The 19629-nt window shown below is 43.0% G+C and overlaps 1 protein-coding gene across 2 annotated transcripts in view; it reads left to right on the top strand.

The window, feature by feature from the left end:
* Nucleotides 1–19629, top strand: part of CWF19L2 (CWF19 like cell cycle control factor 2) — a 173487-nt gene that overhangs the window by 21841 nt on the left and 132017 nt on the right. Inside the window, exons 2-5 of one of the 2 annotated variants that reach the window (XM_089775682.1) lie at nt 2590–2700; nt 8966–9073; nt 10266–10376; nt 14170–14289. In XM_089775682.1, the coding sequence (XP_089631808.1) occupies nt 2590–2700; nt 8966–9073; nt 10266–10376; nt 14170–14289 (450 nt within the window). The remainder of the gene's footprint in view (nt 1–2589; nt 2701–8965; nt 9074–10265; nt 10377–14169; nt 14290–19629) is intronic. The other variant, XM_089775683.1, reaches the window with a different exon arrangement.

Below are 19629 nucleotides of genomic sequence, written 5' to 3'. Positions count from 1 at the left end.
CATGCTTTAGGGGACTGCACATATGAAGACAACATAGTAATGAGATAGTTTATAGTTCTTATAATATCACTAAGCGTAATTTCTCTTTGATCCTGAATAAAAAGTGTCCTTATATTCCGAAGACTCTTTTCTGGAGATAAAGGTAATTACCAAAGTGGTGTCTTAGATAAAGGCATAGAATCATTGAAGTCCAGTTTCATGCACTCAAAGCAAGTCTAAGTAATAACTAGACCATTCCTGACAGGTTTTTGGTATTCTTAAAAACCTCCAATGACGGAGATTCTACAACTTTTCTAGGCAATCTGTTCCAGTGCTTAACTGCTCTGGAAGTTAGGAAATTTATCCTAATTTCCAGCCTAAACCTCCCTTGCTATAATTTAAGATTATTGCTTCTTACCATATCCTTTTGTCTTGTCCTCTGAAGCTGATGAGAGTGATTTTTCACACTACTCATTGTAACAATCTTTGATGCACTTGAAAACTGTTATAGTTTCTTGTCTCAGTTTTCTTTTTACCAGACTAAACAGATCCAGCTTTTTCAGTCTTCCCTCGTAGATTGTGTTTTCTAGACCTTTAATCATTTTTGTTGTTTTCCTCTGGACTTTCTCCGATTTGTCCATATCTTTTCTACAGTGTTGTTCCCAGAACAGGATACAGTACTTCAGCTGAGACCATATCAGTGTGGAGGAATTACTACTTATGTCTAGATTACAGGCTCTTGCTAATACATCCCAGAGTTATTATTTTTTCAACAGTGCCACACGCTTGATTCTTATTTAGTTTGTGATCTGATCTAATCCCAGATACTTTTCCATAGTACTCTTTCCTAAACAGTCATCTCCCATTTTGTTTATGTGCAATTGATTGTTCCCACATAAGTGCAAAATACTCCATTTATCTGTATTGAATTTCATCCTGTGTACTTCAGAGAGTTTCTTCAGTTTTGATTTTTAGTCCAATCCTCCAAAGCACTTGCAACTCTTTCCAGTGTGGTATTATCTACAAACTTTGCTAGTATACTTTCTATGCCAGCATCTAAAATAGTCGATGAATCATGTGAAAGGTCCTCGTTTTGCCCTGGTTTTGTTCTGAGCCTTCTGAGAAGGCTTGATTTACATGATTTAGAGAACCTTGGAATGTATAGGTAGATAACCAGAGGTCTGTTTCGTATGCACCTGAACCTAATGATGGAAGCTTCTTGTTCAGCAACCATGTTTCCAAAAGACACCCCCTCCCAAACTTATAGCTTGTCTGTGTTTAAAATGGTGCACTGTCACAGATGCATCAACACAGCTGTGCCACTGTAGTGCTTCTTTGGAGACACTTTATACTGCACCTCTCCAAGAAGTAGTAGGTGGCTCAAGGAGAGAATTCAGACCACACAAGAGGTTAGATCAGCTAATCTGCATTACTCTGCGCTGTGGATTTTTCATGCCCCTGAGCAATGTGGTTATACTGACCTAATTTCTTAGTTAAGTAGGATACTTTGACTTTAGGAAAGTTTTTAAATTGTAATTTTTGAGGACTTCATTTCATATTTATCAAGTTTGTGCCAGAGATTTCAAGATTGGAAGCTTCCACATATTTACAATCAGTGCTTTTTTTGTGAGGGTACTGCCCGGTATGCAGTATTGGCACCTCCAGACGCAGTACCAGCACCTCCAGACAGAGCTTAACAACTTTTCCTCTGGAGTACTGGCACTTTTTTTTTTTTAACAATGATTTAGTATTTACTGCAGAATTATGGTATTCGCTTCCTGGTTTGTGTAAAGAGGGCTTTGCAAGAAAATAAAGGATGCAAAATTTCTTTCCTGTGTTCATGTGCTTTGATTGGAGACCAAATTGGGCACAGATATTTCCTTTAACTTTCTTAATTAATGTTTAATTCCTTTTGTCATTTTCAGTGTTGCCAATCCCAAGTGTTCAAAAATCATGAGATTGGCTTCATGGGGTTTTTAAAAATATACATTTTTCGGAATATTTGCCTTCTGGTCTTTGATACGGATGTTAAAGTATGATTATCTGGCTAATCATATAGTTCAGCGTTTCTCAGACTGTGGGTCCTGACCCCGAAGGGGGTTGCAAACAACTTAGAGGGGGGTCGCAAGCAACTGAGAGGGGGGTCACGATCACAAGTTTGAGAACCCCTGGGATAGTGGATAAGTGCCTCTGGAGAGCTGCAGTGGGGGTAGCTCCAGAGGGGCTGACTCGAGCTGGGACTGAGTCCGCTGGGCACTTACTATATTTAAAATGCAGAGGCACAGCGGTCAGTGCAAGCTGGGACTGCTTGCCCCCCAGTCTGCTGCTCTGTGGGCGGTTAACTGGTTAAACCTATAGTTTAACCAGTTAATCATTTATATGGGACTTTTCATCCCTACTAAGTATAGGATAGTCTTTAGTTGCATTACCAATAATGTATCCTCAATCAATTATTTTGTAATGCTCTCCTCAAAATAAAGTGAAATTGTTCTCAAAAGTGAGACTAGGTAGTTCAAATTCAGACCGATTACAATCTGACAACTTCAGCATCATAATTTGTGTTCACACCTCCAGAATCCATTTGTTTCTTTACCCCCTTCTTCATATTAGGCCCAAGCCAATTACGAGAAGGAAGAGAGATGCAAAGAACTCAAACGGCTGCGAGGTGAGGATACGTGGATGCTTGCAGATGTGAACATACGCGTGGAAGAGTTGGAAAAGGTAATGGAGCAGTAAATAATTGAATTTCATGTTAGCTTTCTATTATCTTGAAGTTAACTGAAAGATTCAGTGACTTATAATGATGTAGAGAATAATCTTTGAATGCCACATACTTCAAAAGCAACATTGGTTAAAAACTAAGTGGAAATATGTATCAGAATTCCTCTATTTTGCTTGTACAAAAATAGAAGTATTGCTTTTGCTCAGCTTTTCATCGAATTTTGCCCATGTAAAAATAGCAGCAGAGAACAAGTCACCTGGAGTTCTTAGTGGGATATACAGTAAAATGGTTTAATTTCTAGACATTTGCAAATGAAAATAATTTATTGGTAAATTAGAGAGGATTTACAGAAGAGCCATTAGACTCAGAAAGGGTTAAAAACTAGCCTTTTAGTGATAGTCTCAAGGAGCTCTATCAATCTAAGAGAAGGTTAAGGGATTACAGTGTACATGGGGAACAAATATTTGATAATGGGGTGTTGAGTCTAGCAGACAAAAGTAAAACAAGATCTAATGCAGGGGTGGGGAACTCTTTTCTGTTGGGGGGGCCACTGACCTGCAGAAAAATCAGTCGGACTGCACACAATTGAGAAGCAAAAAAACCACCCTCACTGATGTGGCTCCTAACTGAGGAGGGACACTCACAACATTCCCCTTGCCCACCAGAGCCTAGAGGTGCCCAGCCTGGCCAAGCCTAGTGTATTTTGTGTGCTCCAGCCCTGTGGTGGGATAGCAGGGGGGCTGGAGCACCAGCACAGGCTCCCCAATGCTAGGGGGGCTCTGAGCTCGGAGGCCAGATCCAGACAAGCTGGGGGCCACATCCAGCCCCTGGGCCTGAGGTCCCTCCCCATGTAATGGTTGGAATTGAAACTAGAGAAATTCAAGTGGGAAAGACTCCTACATCTTTAACTGTGATGGTAATTAACTGTTGAACCAACAGTTGTGGTTCATTCTCCATCACTGGCAATTTTAAAATAAAAATTGGAAGTTTCTCTTGAAATAATTATTTTGGGGGAAGTTCTGTGGTCTGTCTTACAGAGAAGATTAGACTGTGTGATCACGGTGATCCTTTCTCACCTTGGAATCTGTGAATCTAATCGGGGTATGAAGCCTCTCATTTATGTACTCTCCGAGCTAATAGTTGTTAATGTAGTTCCTGGAAGGCCCCATTAGTATTTTGGGCCCCACAGTGCTGAGTGCTGTAGGCAGCGAGGGTTTGTCTATACAGTGTGTTAGCCCACACCAGTTGGGGGTATGAATTAGGGATGTAAAAAAAAATATATTAACTGTATAACCAATTACACGGTTAACCTCAAGGTGGGGCATGCTTGAGTTGGGCAGGAGACCAGTTAACCAGTTACTGATAAGCTTCACTGGGTAAGGGTAATGTTAACTGGTTACTTGTTTACATCCCTAATATGAATTCTAATGCCCACTAGCATGCCCCTCACTAACTGGCCATGTGGACTCTACTGACGTGCACTAAAAGTTCCCTAGTGTGTGTTAATCATAGGATGATAGGACTGGAAGAAACCTTGAGAGGTTATCAAGTCCAGGCCTCTGCATGCATGGCAGGACCAAGTACCTGTATTACAGTTTGAAATAGGACTGTGTTATTGTGTACTAAGGAACTTTTAGCATGCTTCAGACGAATCAGCACGGACCAGCTAAGAGCAATAATCTGGTTCTCATTAGAATTTACATAATAACTGTAACTCCTTAGTAGAAGACCCATTTGTCTTGTGTTTTGCAAGAATCAACAGCTGAGTGTAAAAAGCCTTGTCTACATGGGAAAGTTTTTTAGGATCTCAAGTTATTGCCTTGTGTCCATATAAGTGTTTTTAATTATTTGGTGTTTTTTCCTACATTAATTAAACCACTAATAGAAAGTATTTCTGTTTCTGAGATGAGCTTTTTTCAGATTGTTTCATGTGAAGGCATTTAGCACCTGTCATCTTTTGGCTTAACTATTCCTCTTCTATCAGTCCTCCCATTTTTATTCTGAACTTGTAACTTCACACTTGGATCTTCTTGTCCATTTACCCGTGTGCGCCCGCTACTTCTTCAGGTCATCTTAACCAGATGCCTCCTCATTTAGATGCTGGCATACAACTAGGTGTGTCCCTTTGTGACCCTGCTTGTGCTGAGCTCACAAGCACATTATTGCAGTTGTGTCCTGGACTTCTCTAAGGATCTTTAACAAGGTCCTGGACTTCCTGGCCTTCTGAGGAGATGAACATATCCAGGCCTATCCGAACATCAGTCACTGGAATGCTAAGATCTGTGAGCAGCTGTCAGAGCATGTCCAGGAGGAGTGCTTCTGGGTCAAGGATCAGTGCTTCCACAAAGTGAAGGAGCACCAAACAGGCTAGTTCAGCCAGGGACAAGAACAAGACTTCTGGTAGTGCTCTTCTTATCTATCCATACTATGATAAGTTGGACTGGATTTTGCCAAGGGAGGTCACATCTGAACTATGGTACAGGATTCTGGACAGTTTGGGTAGGAGGGCCCCCCAAGCGACCTGGACCCCGAGTAGGAGGAGATTTTCCTGGACAGCCAAGATTTCTGTGACGTGCTAAACTCAAACCAGTAACCAAGGCACTGGAAATGCCTTTCAAAACCTAGACAGGGATCTAGTCTGAAACTGCTGCAGAGGGCAGCATAACTAGTGAGTAGTATGTGTTGTATTACAATACAGCTGTACAGGTGGCTTTGCACAACTTAGTTCTGGGTGATGTCTGGGCAGAGCCTCTCACTGACTGCTCAGCTTCATCCCCAGCCCTCTTTGCATGCTCTGGATTACATCTACAATGGAGACTTTAGACTCTAAAGAGTTTGTCTCTCTGAAATATCAAATCCCATAATTATTGATGGAATGTTCTGCCGCCTTATCCTGCTCACTATGCCACTTCATTATTCCTCTTCCGCCTGGTGACTTCTGCCACTCCCACACTTGAGATGGCAGCTCCGCTGAGGTTGAAAATCAAACATATTGCAAGGCAGGCATGTTTTTTGTAATGGCAGAGAGAGAAAGAGGAAACAATAAAAACAGCATTTTGCTTTTCATTTCGATCACTGTCCCTAAGCTCTTAGCTATCTTATGTTTTACGAGGTAAATTCCAAAAACCAAAATACATAGAGATTGTAGAAATGCAGAGCTGAAAGGGACCTGGTGGAGTAATCTATTCTATCTTTCTGTACTGAAGCAGGATCATGTATATGTAGGCAGTCACTGATAAGTATGTGTTTCGCCTCTTAATAAAAATCCTTTGATGATCGGGATTGCCTAAACTCCCTTAATGTAACCTATTCTAGTATTTAACAATACTTTATATTGGAAAGTTTTTTCTAATATCTAACTTAAATCTCCTTATTGCAAATTAAAACCCATACTTTTTGTCATATCGTCAGTGGATGTGGAGAATGAATGATCACCATTCCCTTTACAAGAGCCTTTAGCACGTGTAAAGATTTATTAAGTTCTACCCCTCAAATCGTCTTTTTCTCAAGCCTAAACGTGCTCAGTTATTTAAACACTTTCTCTGGTCAGGTTTTATATATTTTTTATCCTTTTTGTTGTTTTCTTCTGGACTCTCTCCAGTTTGTGCATGTCTTTCCGAAAGTGTGGCACCTAGAAATTGACACCGTTCTCCTGCTGAGGCCTCACCAGTTCTGTGTAGAGTGGGACAGTTACCTCCTATGTCTTCTGGTCAGCACTACTGTTAATAATATCAAGAATATTAGCCTTTTTTACAACTGCATCACATTGCTGACTCATATTTAATTTAGGGAAGTTAAATTTAGTATAATGAACTAATCAACTAGTTGATGGATTTTCCATCGACTATTTGATTAGTCAGTAAGCGGGGCAGCTGCAGAGGGTTTAGCTCCTGCCCTGGGAACCAACCGCACTGCAGTTCTGCCTTATAATATATTAAGAGCCATCTCGTAATACATTTAACAGTCTAAAGTGCAGCTGGGGGGACCTGGTATGAGCCGGGACACCTGGTTCCCAACTTGCACTGGTTACATCTCTTCCCCTCTCCCCCTGCTGTGCTAGGGATGTGAGGTGAATGAGCCAGTGATGGTGTGGCTGATCTGGTTAGGTCCTGTGAGGGTGTTGCTGGTGTAGATATGTGGGCAGACTTGGCACTGAGATTTGTTACAGGGATTGGTTCCTGAGTTAGAGTTACTGTGGTACCCTAACCAGATCAGCCACACCATCATTGGCTCATTCACCTGCACATCTATCGATGTAATATACGCCATCATGTGCCAGTAATGCCCCTCTGCTATATACATTGGCCAAACTAGACAGTCCCTACGTAAAAGAATAAATGGACACAAATCAGATACTAGGAATGGCAATATACAAAAACCTGTAGGAGAACACTTCAGTCTCCCTGGACACACAATAGCAGATTTAAAGGTAGCCATCCTGCAGCAAAAAAACGTTAGGACCAGACTTCAGAGAGAAACTGCTGAGCTACAGTTCATCTGCAAATTTGACGCCATCAGTTCAGGATGGTTAGCCAATTACAAAAGCAGTTTCTCCTCTCTTGGTGTTCACACCTCCAGATCAGCTTCTAGAAGTGGGCCTCATCCTCTCTGATTGAATTTACCTCATTATCTCTAGCCTGATTCTTACCTGCATATTTATACCTGCCTCTGGAAATTTTCACTACATGCATCTGACAAAGTGGGTCTTTGCCCATGAAAGCTTATGTTCCAATATATCTGTTAGTCTATAAGGTGCTATAGGACTCCTTGTCTCTATCCCTCATCAACTCTGTTGTGAAGTGAATCTACAATCCTGTTTGGCCATGGCCCCCTGAGCTGACAATTTCAAAGGGAGAGTGGCAGGGGGATAGCAAGCACAGCTCTTATTGACTAATTGAGTAGTCAGTGGGAATTCCATTGACTACTTGATTAGCTGATTAATTGAAATTTAACATTCTAGAAAAGACCTCCCCTAATCCAGCAAAATCCCTCATGCAGGACTAGTCAGTCCTAAGGGTGCCCGGACCAGGGAGGTCCAACCTGTATATTCATTTTCCATCCATTATACCGAACAATGTATCCTGCACCTGGTTTCCCTCATCAATTGAGGCACCTTGTAGAGGTACTCAAGCAGATTCATGAAATATCTTTTATGCATTGCCAAGCTTTATGAACTGGTTCAACAAAACCTCATCCGTAGCAGTGCACACCTCCACAAGAACAGCTCTGACACGAATACACGAATATTAACTGGTAATAATTGTGGGAGGTGGGCGAGCGTTCAGATGGTGACAGCCATGTGTTTGGCCATGCTGAAGGGAGCTCTCATTATGGTATTCTATCACTGCAGTTTTAGTGTGAGCACTGAATAGATTTTTAGGAAAGTAGCTTTTGATGTCCTTGGGTTCTGTTGGTCCTCCCAGGTTGGCATCACAATTCTCTCTCACCAAATTTTGCTAGTTTGCTGAATCTAGAAGCAGCATCACATAGAGTAAAGCTGCTCCAAGAAAGAGTCCTGTAGATGTAACTGTTTAATTTTCTCCTTCTCCTCATGCATTATCATTTCATCACCATTTGTCTCCCAAACCAACCAAAATCCATTGGTCTCATGATTGCCAATACATGTGGAGAACCCTGCTTGTAATAATCAGGCCAGGTCAGGGTCATGACACACAAAAGTGTTTTCTTCATGCTGCCTAGCAGCAATTTTAAAATGGTGCTGGCCTGTAAAATATAGATTAATTATGAGATGCCAACTGAGGAATCACGAAATTTGATTCCTTTGACCCTCCCCAAATCCAAGAATTCCAGCTTGTTCTGGAAGGCATCCTACAATGCGCTGTGACAAAAATCTTCACGTGTATGGAGTCTGGTAGTGGAAGATTGCATCTTGGGATACCCGACCAAAATATTGTAAACTTTTTAAAATAAGTGCAGACCTGTATGGATTGAAGGATTCCCAAGGGAAATAGCTTAAGCCATAATAAACAAAGTACGTAGATATACTTTTTAACTATGGTTATTCATGTTGTTTAAATTAGAAAAATATATTTAAAAAATGCTGTGTGGACTAGTGTTAAGAAACAGTCAGAAGGAATGTCTGATAGAGGATACTAGAAATATTAATAAGAATATTCAGTTATGGTCCAATAAGTGCACAGTTTTGATAGTTTAGAATTACGTAGAATTTTTTGTATGTAATTTGATTAATAGCCTTTTTTCTTTGTGATTTGTTTTGTTATTTATAAATGTTTGCTCATATAGGAACATGTGGTGAAGAAAAAGAAGAAAAAGGATAAACGAAAAGTTAAGAAAGAAAAGAAAAGTAAAAAACAAAGAATTGAAAAAAATGATTCAGGCGATAGCTCTTCAGTAAGTGATAAACTTAAAATATTCACTGGAAATAATTGTTTTAAAAGAGAAAATTGAGGCTTATTTTTCTTAGAGATAACTACTGTATATGATATCTTTTTTGGTATTTCATTAATTTAAAGGTGTTGTTTTATTCCAATTTTTCTAATACTTCTATAATGCTCTGTCTTCCAGTTAGGGTCTGGGCCCAGTGGGTTCCCATTTTTCTTTAGCTGACAGAGGCTTACTTAGCTATCATGGCACTGCTTCCTATCCCCCTCGCTTTTTAATTTTTATCGAGTGGAGTAAAAGTCCAGTGGGAAATCATATTCTGATTGGATTTTTCTGAGTGTTGGATTTTTGCTATATGTTGTGATTCTCCCGTATAAATGTAGCATTTTAAGTGGGCATTTGTGTGCAAGCACAGCAATGTTATTGTTTTCTTCTTGAAGATTATCCTTTCTTCCTGATGTATATGAAGTTTCAATAAGACAAGATTTTTCTGCAGGAACACGCATCTAAGTAAACTATGTTTCTTCACTTGCTGACGTGGGAATTAACCAAAAGTACAGATTTGCCCCATGTTTCTTGTGGGAAGCACCCAAAGCTACAAATTGCATCAGTGGGTCCCAATATTCAGCACACTTCTGACCCTGATATCTTTGATTCAAAGTGTCTTGTTCTCACAACAGGTTCCTATAAATAAGAGGAAATGTCTGGTCTGCAGAGGGTTGTTTGCTGCAAGTGTAAAATCTCAGCACTCCAAAAAACTGCTTTTCCTCTTAGAGAGAGATACATATTTATGGGTGAGGGGTTGGGTGGGAATGAGATGATGTAAATTACTTCAATTTTAATGTAAGCACTGTAGTACCAGCAAACTATAAAAATGCTTTTTTTAAAAATTCATCACTAATTTATTAGTTTTAGTTGTTTATATTTTTTGTTTCAAAATATCAGCAGGAAAATTTCATTTCTCTGGCAAATGGTCATTGTGTTTTCTTTGTGTGGCAGTACAGTTTTAATAAACTGTTGATATGGGTTATGGAAAGACTTAAATTTTATTTTTGTGAGTTCACATCAAATGACATTTTCTTTGTAAAAAGTTCGTAGTAATAGTGTATCTTGAATTTATAGCAGTGCTTTAAGGTTTGGTCATTCTATAAAATACAGTGCTTTTGAATTTTTCTAAATTAGTCAAACATTTTTTTCTTAGGATTCTTCAGTTGAATGGGTTGAGTCAACTATATCACAGTCAGTTTGCCCAGAAAAGGCTTGGAAAGTCAAGAAAGAGCAGTTGGAGACTACAGAAAATCCCGCAGTTCAGGTGAGGAGCCTGGTAATTATGGAAAGATAAAATCATTTTGGCCTAGTGTAAAGAATGGCGACATTTGCTCTATAGTTCATTGTAAATTCTTTGATCAATAGCTATTTCAAATGTAAATATTATGTATATATAATTAAATGTTAGATTTTATTAATTGAACAGTTTTCCACGTTTATCAAGCATTTAACAATTATGTTGCTTAGCGTCATGTGCCAAAGCACATAGTGATTTAGCCTGATTTTCTTAATAAGGTCAGATTAAAATTGTGACTAATTCTCTTAATTTTTCTGTATAGATCAAGTCACTTTTTTAAAGTACTTTTTGGTTACATAGTGACTAAAGAAAGTGCAAAATGTATGAATAGCAAGACTAATTGCTAGTATTCTTATATCATGCACCTTACAGATTACGTGTCATCTGGAGAGCTGAACTGTCCCTGATTGAGGCAGTGTGATTGCACTGGTTTAAGCACAGACTGTTTAGTGTGTCTCTTTTAGCTAGGTGGGTGTTTGTTTTAATCCTCTTAATTGAGTTCTGGTCACCAATCCCATGATCCTAATGTAGACCCTAGAGCAGGGGTGGGCAATAATTTTTTGCCGGGGCCACTTTGAAAATTGGTGAAGTGGCCCTGGGCTGCACAGGAAGGGGTGAAACCTCGAGCGAAAGGTGCGGGGCCAAGATATTTCCAGGTTCCCTATCCCCAGACAATGATTGGTCTGGGGGTGAGGGAGTGCCTTTGTCCCCACCCCAAGTTTCCCCCAAGGTGCCCAGACCCCTGGTGTGGGAGGAGACTTCACTCGATCCCCTGCCCATAGGCCAATTAGAGTCTGGGGGTGGGGTAGCGTGCAAAGCCTTGTCTGCTCTTCTCCCCCCCCTTGCGCCCTACCCCCCGTGAGCAGTGCGCAGCACTTCAAAGCACCATGTGTTCCTGGTAGGGAAGAGGCTTCATGTGCTCCCTCACCCCCCAAGCCCTAATTGGCCTGGGGGCGGGGGAGCAGCAGGGCCTCCGTGGACTGGATCCACCTGCTTGGCAGGCCGGATCCAGCCCGCGGAGGTCCTTTTGCCCACCCCTGCCCTAGAGAGAGTAAATTGTGTGGGATTTTTGAAAGGCCATGCTATATTATAGGACTGTATGGATAGGAATATTGTAACTATGGTAGTGGAGACTATGATGGCACAAAGCTAGTGAACATAAGAAGATAACAACGGTCGTACTGGGTCAGACCAAAGGTCCATGTAGCCCAGTAGCCTGTCTGCCGACAGTGGCCAGCACCAGGTGCCCCAGAGAGGGTGGACCAAAGACAATGATCAAGTGATTTGTCTCCTGACATCCTTCTCCAGCCTCTGACAAACAGAGGCAAGGGACACCATTTCTATCCCCTGGCTAATAGCCTTTTTGGACCTAACCTCTATGAAATTATCTTGCTTCTCTTTAAACTCTGTTATAGTCCTAGCCTTCGCAGCCTCCTATCTCTGGGGGCATTTAACTAGCTTCCTTGTTTTTGTGTAGTTCCCCTTGCAGAAGATAAAAGCCTCTCAAGTGGGTTTCTTTTCCCTTTTTGAATTGATTTGCATTATAGTTGCTTTTACCAAGTGATTAAGCCATATACACCTCTTGAACCAGTCTGCATGCTGCTTAGAACTAGATCAAGAATTGCTTCTTCCTTTGTGGGCTCTAGAGCAAGTTGCTCCAAAAAGCCATCATTAATGTGTCTAGAAATATTATTTCTGCATCCTGTTCTGAGGTGAGATGTGTACCCAGTTAATGAGGCTAGTTGAAATCCTTTGTATTCTCTCCATTCTCCCTAAACATTTCATAATCACTGTTGTCATTGCAGTCAGGTGGTTGATAGTATAGTATACTCTTGTTGTTACAAGCATGGAATTTCTATCCATAGAGATCCTCTAGTAAAGTTTGATTCATTTGAGATTTTTTACTGTAATTGACTCGATGTGTTGCACATCTAGTGCCATTCTCTAACTAGCATAACCTACTCTTTCATTCCTATATATTTTGTACCCTGGCATTATTGAATATGAGTTGAATATGAGTCAACAGTGTGCAAAAAAAGCAAATATGATTCTAGGTTGTATCAACAGGTGTGTTGTAAGCAAAACTCATTCTGCCGCTCTACTCTGCACTAGTTAGGCCTCAGCTGGAGTTGTGTCCAGTTCTGGGCGCCCATTTCAAGAAAGATGTGGAGAAATTGGAAAGGGTACAGAGAAGAGCGACAAGAATGATTAAAGGTTTAGAGAACATGACCTATGAAGCCAGGCTTCATGAACTGGGCTTGTTTAGTTTGGAAAAAAGAAGATTAAGGGGGGACATGATAGCGGTTTTCAAATATCTAAAAGGGTGTCACAAGGAGGAAGGCGAAAATTTGTTCCTCTTGGATTCTGAGGACAGGACAAGGAGTAATGGGCTTAAAGTGCAGCAGGGGAGGTTTAGATTGGACATTAGGAAAAAATTCCTAACTGTCAGGGTGGTCAAATATTGGAATAAATTACCAAGGGAGGTGGTGGAATCTCCCTCTCTGGAGATATTTAAGAACAGGTTAGATAGACATCTGTCAGGGATGGTGTAGGTGGAGCTTGGTCCTGCCTTGAGGGCGGGGGGCTGGACTCGATGACCTCTCGAGGTCCCTTCCAGTCCTATGATTCTATGATTCTATGATTATTGAGTCCCCTTAATTATTCTGATTCACCATGGTAAACCTGATGAGGTTTTGCAGATAAACCCCACTCTTTGTTCCTCTTCCTTAGCCCAAATCTCCATTAGGAAGTGGAATATCTTCCATTTCATATATATATAACATTGTCTCAGATGCATCCTCTAGCAGCACTGGTTGTAAGAGACCTGACAAGATGTAGTGGCAGCCATTCAGACTAGCACTTTAAGAATAAGAATTATAATGAACCCTGTTTATTCACTATTTTAGAATGGCATATTTTAAAAATTGGTATAATTCCATTATTTTTGTTAGAATATACATGGCCATGTCTCCGATTTGCATTTTGGTTGATTATTTTCAATGGGCATTTTACTGCTTTTGTTTCATGCTTCACATATACTTTATTTGTCATGGACGTTGTATGATATGTGTGTGGAGGAGGGAAATATGCTTTTACCTGTTTGAGTGTGGTATATTGTTCTGTATCATGGTTTATTTGAGGTTTTTTTTACGACAGTCTATTTTGTAAATGTGGTTTCTATCTGCATTTGTTGACACATTTTGTACAATGTGAAGTCCAGTGTTTAACTACTGGATTTATGAGTACATTTGGTTACCTAGATGTCTGGGAGCTATCACCTGTGCCCTATGATTAGTTGCAGTTTTTGTTCCTGCTACATCAGACCAAAGAGATGAAGCCAAATGAATTAAGAATCATTAATTCTTTAACAGTTCTGGAGTAAGGTGGCAAGTAAATTGATCTGGCAAAATGATGTACAAAACATACAATGTTCAATGACGAAAGATATTCCTAATCTCCTATTTATTCTATGAATTTGGATAAACCTCAATATTTACTAGTGTGCTTGCTCATAAATAAATCACATCTTAGACTATACACCTGCATATGTAAATTAATGTAATGAATAAAGTCTTTAGAATATTTGTTTTGCTTACAAAATGATTTAAAAACTAGACCATACGTTATAGATATCAGATATCAATAATTTTGTGATTTTTTTATTTCTACCTGAACCATACAGCTTTTATTACAGAAAATGGGTATTTTACTGAGTGTAGGTATTATTTTGTTTTTGATTACATTGTTTTTATTAATACAGAGGGATGAATGGATGACCTTAGATTTTATGTCTCTGAAAACCACGTCTGTAGCATCACTCAAAGCTGAGAAAGAGACAGAAAAATTATTGGAAAAACAGAAGTTCCAAGCAATTGAACAGGTAAAAGGAATTGTTTATATATTACTCCATTTTTCTCTGTATCTTCCTAAATGCAAAATGTATAATTTTGTCAGACACTTGAGTTTTTGTAAACTACATATACTCTAAATCACTGTTTCTCAACCAGTGGTACGAGCACTCTTAGGGGTACTTGAAAGACATATGGGGGGGGGGGGGGTATGTCAACACAACTGAAATGTGAAGAAAGATGAATTTTTGTTTTAAGTTTTAGAGTGCTTTATTATTTTTGTACTTTTTACATCCAAAAATGTCATTGCCAGCCCGGCTATGATTAAGTTGTTTAAACAAATGTGTTGCAATGGTAGAAAAAAAATTGTCTGAAAACTGTAGGTATGGGGCGGGGGGGGCTATTTATATAAAAAAAAAAGGGTGAGAAACACTGCTCTAAATTGCTTAAATGAATCCTCTTTTAGATTAGTTTTATTTTTAAAATCTTCTTAAAATGGTATTTATTGGCCATTTGATGGTGGTTATGAGACTGGTGGTTTACTTTAGGAAACCCATTAAACTAAACTTCAGTGTTAGAATAAAGCCAATTCTAGTTTAAAAAAAAAAAAAAAGAATAAACTAGAGTGAAGATTAAATAATAAAAATAAATTGTATTTTTATGGTGCCTGTCTACCATAATAGTTGAATTACCTTATATAGAGATCTGTTGACTAGGTAGAAATTGGCAGGCTAAAGGGCTGACCTTCTGTTCAGTTCTGCAGGCAGATGGCAGACACATACCATCTACCTTTTATATGTCCTTAGTCCTCTCTTATACCCACCACTATTGTAGGAATAACTTAAAAAAAACAACAAATAGTCTAGCACCGTGGTCCCCAACACGGTGCCCGCGGGCGCCATGGCGCCCGCAGGGGCATTTCAATGCGCCCGCCAGGTGCTCGGGGCTGGCCTGGCCCCGGGCACATGGCGCACGGGCGCTTGCGGGGAGAGCGCCGGCCCCGGGCGCGCGGCACTCGGCGGGAGGGGGGGAGCGCCGGCCCCGGGCACTCGGCACTGCTTCGGCGGGGGGGAGGGGGAAGGGGGAGCGCCGGCTCCGGGCGCGCGGCACTCGGCGGGGGGGAGGGGGAGCGCCGGCTCCGGGCGCGCGGCACTCGGCGGGGGGGAGGGGGAGCGCCGGCTCCGGGCGCGCGGCCCTTGGAGGGGGCCCTGCCCCCGGGCGCACGGCTAGGTGGGGCCCCGCCCCCGGGCGCGTGGATGGGGGGGGCGCCCCCGGGCCCCGCCCCCTGGCGCCCAGTGGGCAAACGGCCACGCCCCCTGGCGCCCGACAACCTAAAAAGTTTGGGGACCACTGGTCTAGCAGCACCTTAAAGACCAACAAAACATGGTATCATGAGCTTTTGTGCGCACAATCCACTTCTTCAGATGGCTGGAGAATTAAAAGTCCAGATCCAAGAATAAATAAGGGAAGGTGGGGGGAAAAAGGAGGGAAAATAATAATTAAAAAAAATTAGTGAATTAGATTGTTCAATTGTAGGGCTTTTCAGTTTGTTGTCCTGCCTCTGAAAAACATCAATGTTGGAATGTGATTCCTTTTTTGATTTAGTTTACAGAATCTTAGTTGTTCTTACTAGCTTTTGAGAAGGTTTGAGGAGGGTAATGTTTTGTTGTTGCTTTTTAAGGGTTTGTTTGTTTTTTTTAACTTCTCCATCTCCTAAAGGTATCTTTAGTGTTCAGTCCAAAAACAACCGTCCAGTAAGAACTGACCTTAGCCAATCTCTCAGCTCCTATTGGCTGAAAACAGCCGGCTAATTGGATCTGAGAGATTGACGAGAGACCGGAGCAGCACAAGCCTCATCTCCCACCCGGAGTTGAGAGCCACAGGGAGGGAGTGGCCTGTATTTTCAAGTGGGCTGAGGCTGCAACAGGCAGGGAGCCCACCCTCCCTTGGGAATGCTGCAGCCTGCTGGCCATGAGACAATTAAGTAAACTCCTCCCAGGCAGTGCCTGCCTCTGGCACCCCAACCTCTCCTGCACCTCAGCTCCCTCCTCTCGAACACCATCCAAACCCTCTGTACCCCTTGCCCCGAGGTGACAACTCCCTCCCAGACCCTGTACCCCCTCTTACATCCCTCCCCCAGGCTAGAATCCTCTCCTGCACCCACACTTTCTCCCTGACCCTACACCCCAATCCCCATACCCAGGTCACTACTCCCTCCTCCACCCAAATACCCTCTCGGACTCCACACCTTCTCCTGCACCCCAGTCCCTTACCTCGTGCACCTTTCTGCACCAAACCTTCAACCTAGACCACACACTCTTCTACAGAAAAGTGTGTCCCTTGACCACTTAACAAAATCTTGGAGAGGGCCCCCCACCAAAAATTATTGCCCACCCCTGGCTTAGAGGGAGCAATGCTGCTCAGGTGATTCCACAAGGCCAGCCAAATCAGCTGCTACTCAGGCTGTCCCTGAGGCCAGTTGCACCAGATGCTTCTTGGGAGGTTCCTGGGGCCAGCTGCTCTGGGCCACCCAAGCAGTGGCTGGTGTATCTGGCTGCATGGCCTCTCCATCAGTGAGTGAGTGTGTATGTGGTCATATAATGTGTGATGGGGCGTTAGTCCTGCACTGGTCCTAAGGATTAAAAGCAACCTAGAGAAGCCAGTTGGTAAGCAGCCAAAGAAACGGCTGCAGGGGAAACAGCCAATTAGAGCTGTGGCTGCGCACAATTAAGCGTGGTAGCCAATGTTTCCTCTAACCTTTACCATCCTTGTGCAGATTTTTTTCCATCCATGTGCTCAATAATGTTTTTATGTGCACTGAGTCATGTGTAGAATGTGCACCACCAATAGAAAGACAAAACCTAGCTATTAGTGTTCTCCTATTCAGCTGGGCGGCATATGAATTTCTCCTGAGCAGCTGAACAAACGCACAGCTTTCAGAGAATACTGCTGGCAGCTGGACCAAGCTGTCAGGACCCAGCTGACACACGCAAAAAAAGTTGCAGACCAAAGTGAGGGAGTCTGCTGCAGAGAGCCCTAGTGAGAAGACTGGCTTCCTAGAGGGCTACTAGGAAACCATCCCCTGAGGAAGGACAGGTGATAGCAGGAACTGAGGGTATGTCTACACTACAGCACTAATTTGAACTAACTTAATTCGAATTAGTTAATTCGAACTAAGCTAATTCGAACTAGTGCATCTAGACCTAAAAACTAGTTTGAATTAGCGTTTTTCTAATTCGAACTAGCATGTCCACATTGAGTGGATCCTGAACTGAGGTTAAGGATAGCCAGAAGCAGTGCCGGCAGGGCATCAGATTAGGACTTAGAGCGTGGAGCTGCTGTCTCAGGCTAGCCGAGGGCTGTGCTTAAAGGGTCCCGACCTCCACTCTGGACAGACAGTTCTCAGGGGTTCCCCGCTCACTTGTCTAACTCGATGAGGGACAGCAAAGCAGTCCTGTCTTGGAGTGCCCTGAATGCCCACACTCGGCACATCACAGCACTCAGCCATCAGCCCGGCTGCACTTGCCGCAGGCTGCCATCCGGGGGGTGGAGGTCAGTCGGGGGGCTGCAGGAGATGAGCCCGCAGAGCCACCCCAGTCATCCCCATCGGGGGCTCGTACCCCATTCCTCCCTCACCTCCTTCCACTTACCCCTCCCTAGCCCCCCTTCCTGATGTACAAAATAAAGGACACGTGTGTTCACAAATAGAAACTCTATTTATTTAACAAAACTTGGGGAGACTGGGAAAAGGAGGTGGGAGGTGGAAGAGAGAGGGTGGGAGAGGGGAGGGCAACTAAAATGATCAGGGGTTTGGAACAGGTCCCATATGAAGAGAGGCTAAAGCGACTGGGACTTTTCAGCTTAGAAAAGAGGAGACTGAGGGGGCATATGATAGAGGTCTATAAAAGCACGAGTGGTGTGGAGAGGGTGCATAAAGAAAAGTTCTTCATTAGTTCCCATAATAGAAGGACTAGAGGACACCAAATGAAATGAATGGGTAACAGGCTTCAAACTAATAACAGAAAGTTGTTCTTCACAAAGCAAAGAGTCAACCTGTGGAACTCCTTGCTGCAGGAGGCTGTGAAGGCTAGAACTATAACAGAGTTTAAAGAGAAGTTAGATAAATTCATGGAGGCGGGTCCATGGAGTGGTATTAGCCAGGGGATAGAAATGGTGTCCCTGGCCTTTGTTTTGGAAGGCTGGAGAGTGATGGCACAAGAAAAATGTCTTGGTTATTGTCTTCGGCCCATCCCCTCTGGGGTAGCTGGTGTTGGCCGCTGTCGGCAGAGAGGCTACTGGGCTAGATGGACCTTTGGTCTGACCCAGTACGGCTGTTCTAAGCTCAGGGCTCAGGGTTCGGGGTCTCACTGGACCACCCTGATTTTCATGCACACCTGCTCCTGCACACCAGGCTGGCAGCTCTCCTGCCCTAGACGGCCACTTTCCTGTGCCTAGTGCGGAGGTCGTGGATGAGGTCCACGATGTCCACACTAGATCAGGCGGGCGCCCGCCTCTTGCAGCCCCGGGCAGGCTCCTGGGAGCTGCCAGTCTGGTCCTGGGAAGAGGCGGAGGGCTGGGTGGCAGCGGGTGGCTGGCTCGTGCCGTGCCAGGTGCAGGGTCTGCTGGCTGGGTGCTGGCAGGCTTGCACCTGGCACGGGCACCGTAGCCAGACCGTGCCCCTTTAAGGGCTCCGGGGCTGGGAGGGGGGCATACGAGTTTCCCTGGTGTTGGCCAGAGTGGCCACCAGGGCTAGCCTCCCACTAGTTCGAATTAAGTGGCTACACAGCCCTTAATTTAACTATTTAATTCGAACTAGGCGTTAGTCCTCGTAGAATGAGGTTTACCTAGTTTGAATTAAGCGCTCCGCTAGTTTGAATTAAGTTCTAACTAGCGGTTTGCCTGTGTATCGCCTATTAAAGTTAATTCGAACTAACGTTTGTTAGTTCGAATTAACTTTGTAGTGTAGACATACCCTGAGAGATCTGACAGGCTGCCAGGATTTACAAGCTTGAGACCCTGGGAAGAGGGCAAAGGGGCTGAAACAAGAGTCAGAAGCAGAAGGAACTTGGACTGTGGGGAAGTGTTCCAGGGAATAAGAGACAGCTGGAAAGAAGAGGCATCAGGAAGCAGCTGTTTTTAGGTACCTGGGCTGGAGCCTGAAGAAGTGGTGCATGATAGAAAGGGGATACTCCATTCAATTCTGTGTCCTCCCGCCCTTCCACTCTTCTTCCCTGACCCTCTTCAGGGACCCATCTCACCCTTGTTTATTCAGGAGGTGCAGTCACTCCTATCTCTGGGGGCAGTGGAGGAGGTTCTTCAGGAGCCCAGAGGAGGGGGCTTTTACTCTCGGTATTTCCTAATTCCGAAGGCTA

Source organism: Pelodiscus sinensis, chromosome 1 (genome assembly GCF_052426305.1).
Source record: "Pelodiscus sinensis isolate ZL-2025 chromosome 1, ASM5242630v1, whole genome shotgun sequence".
NCBI classification, from domain to species: domain Eukaryota; kingdom Metazoa; phylum Chordata; order Testudines; family Trionychidae; genus Pelodiscus; species Pelodiscus sinensis.
Note: the sequence above shows the minus strand (reverse complement) of the source record. Positions and strands in the feature narration are given on the sequence as shown.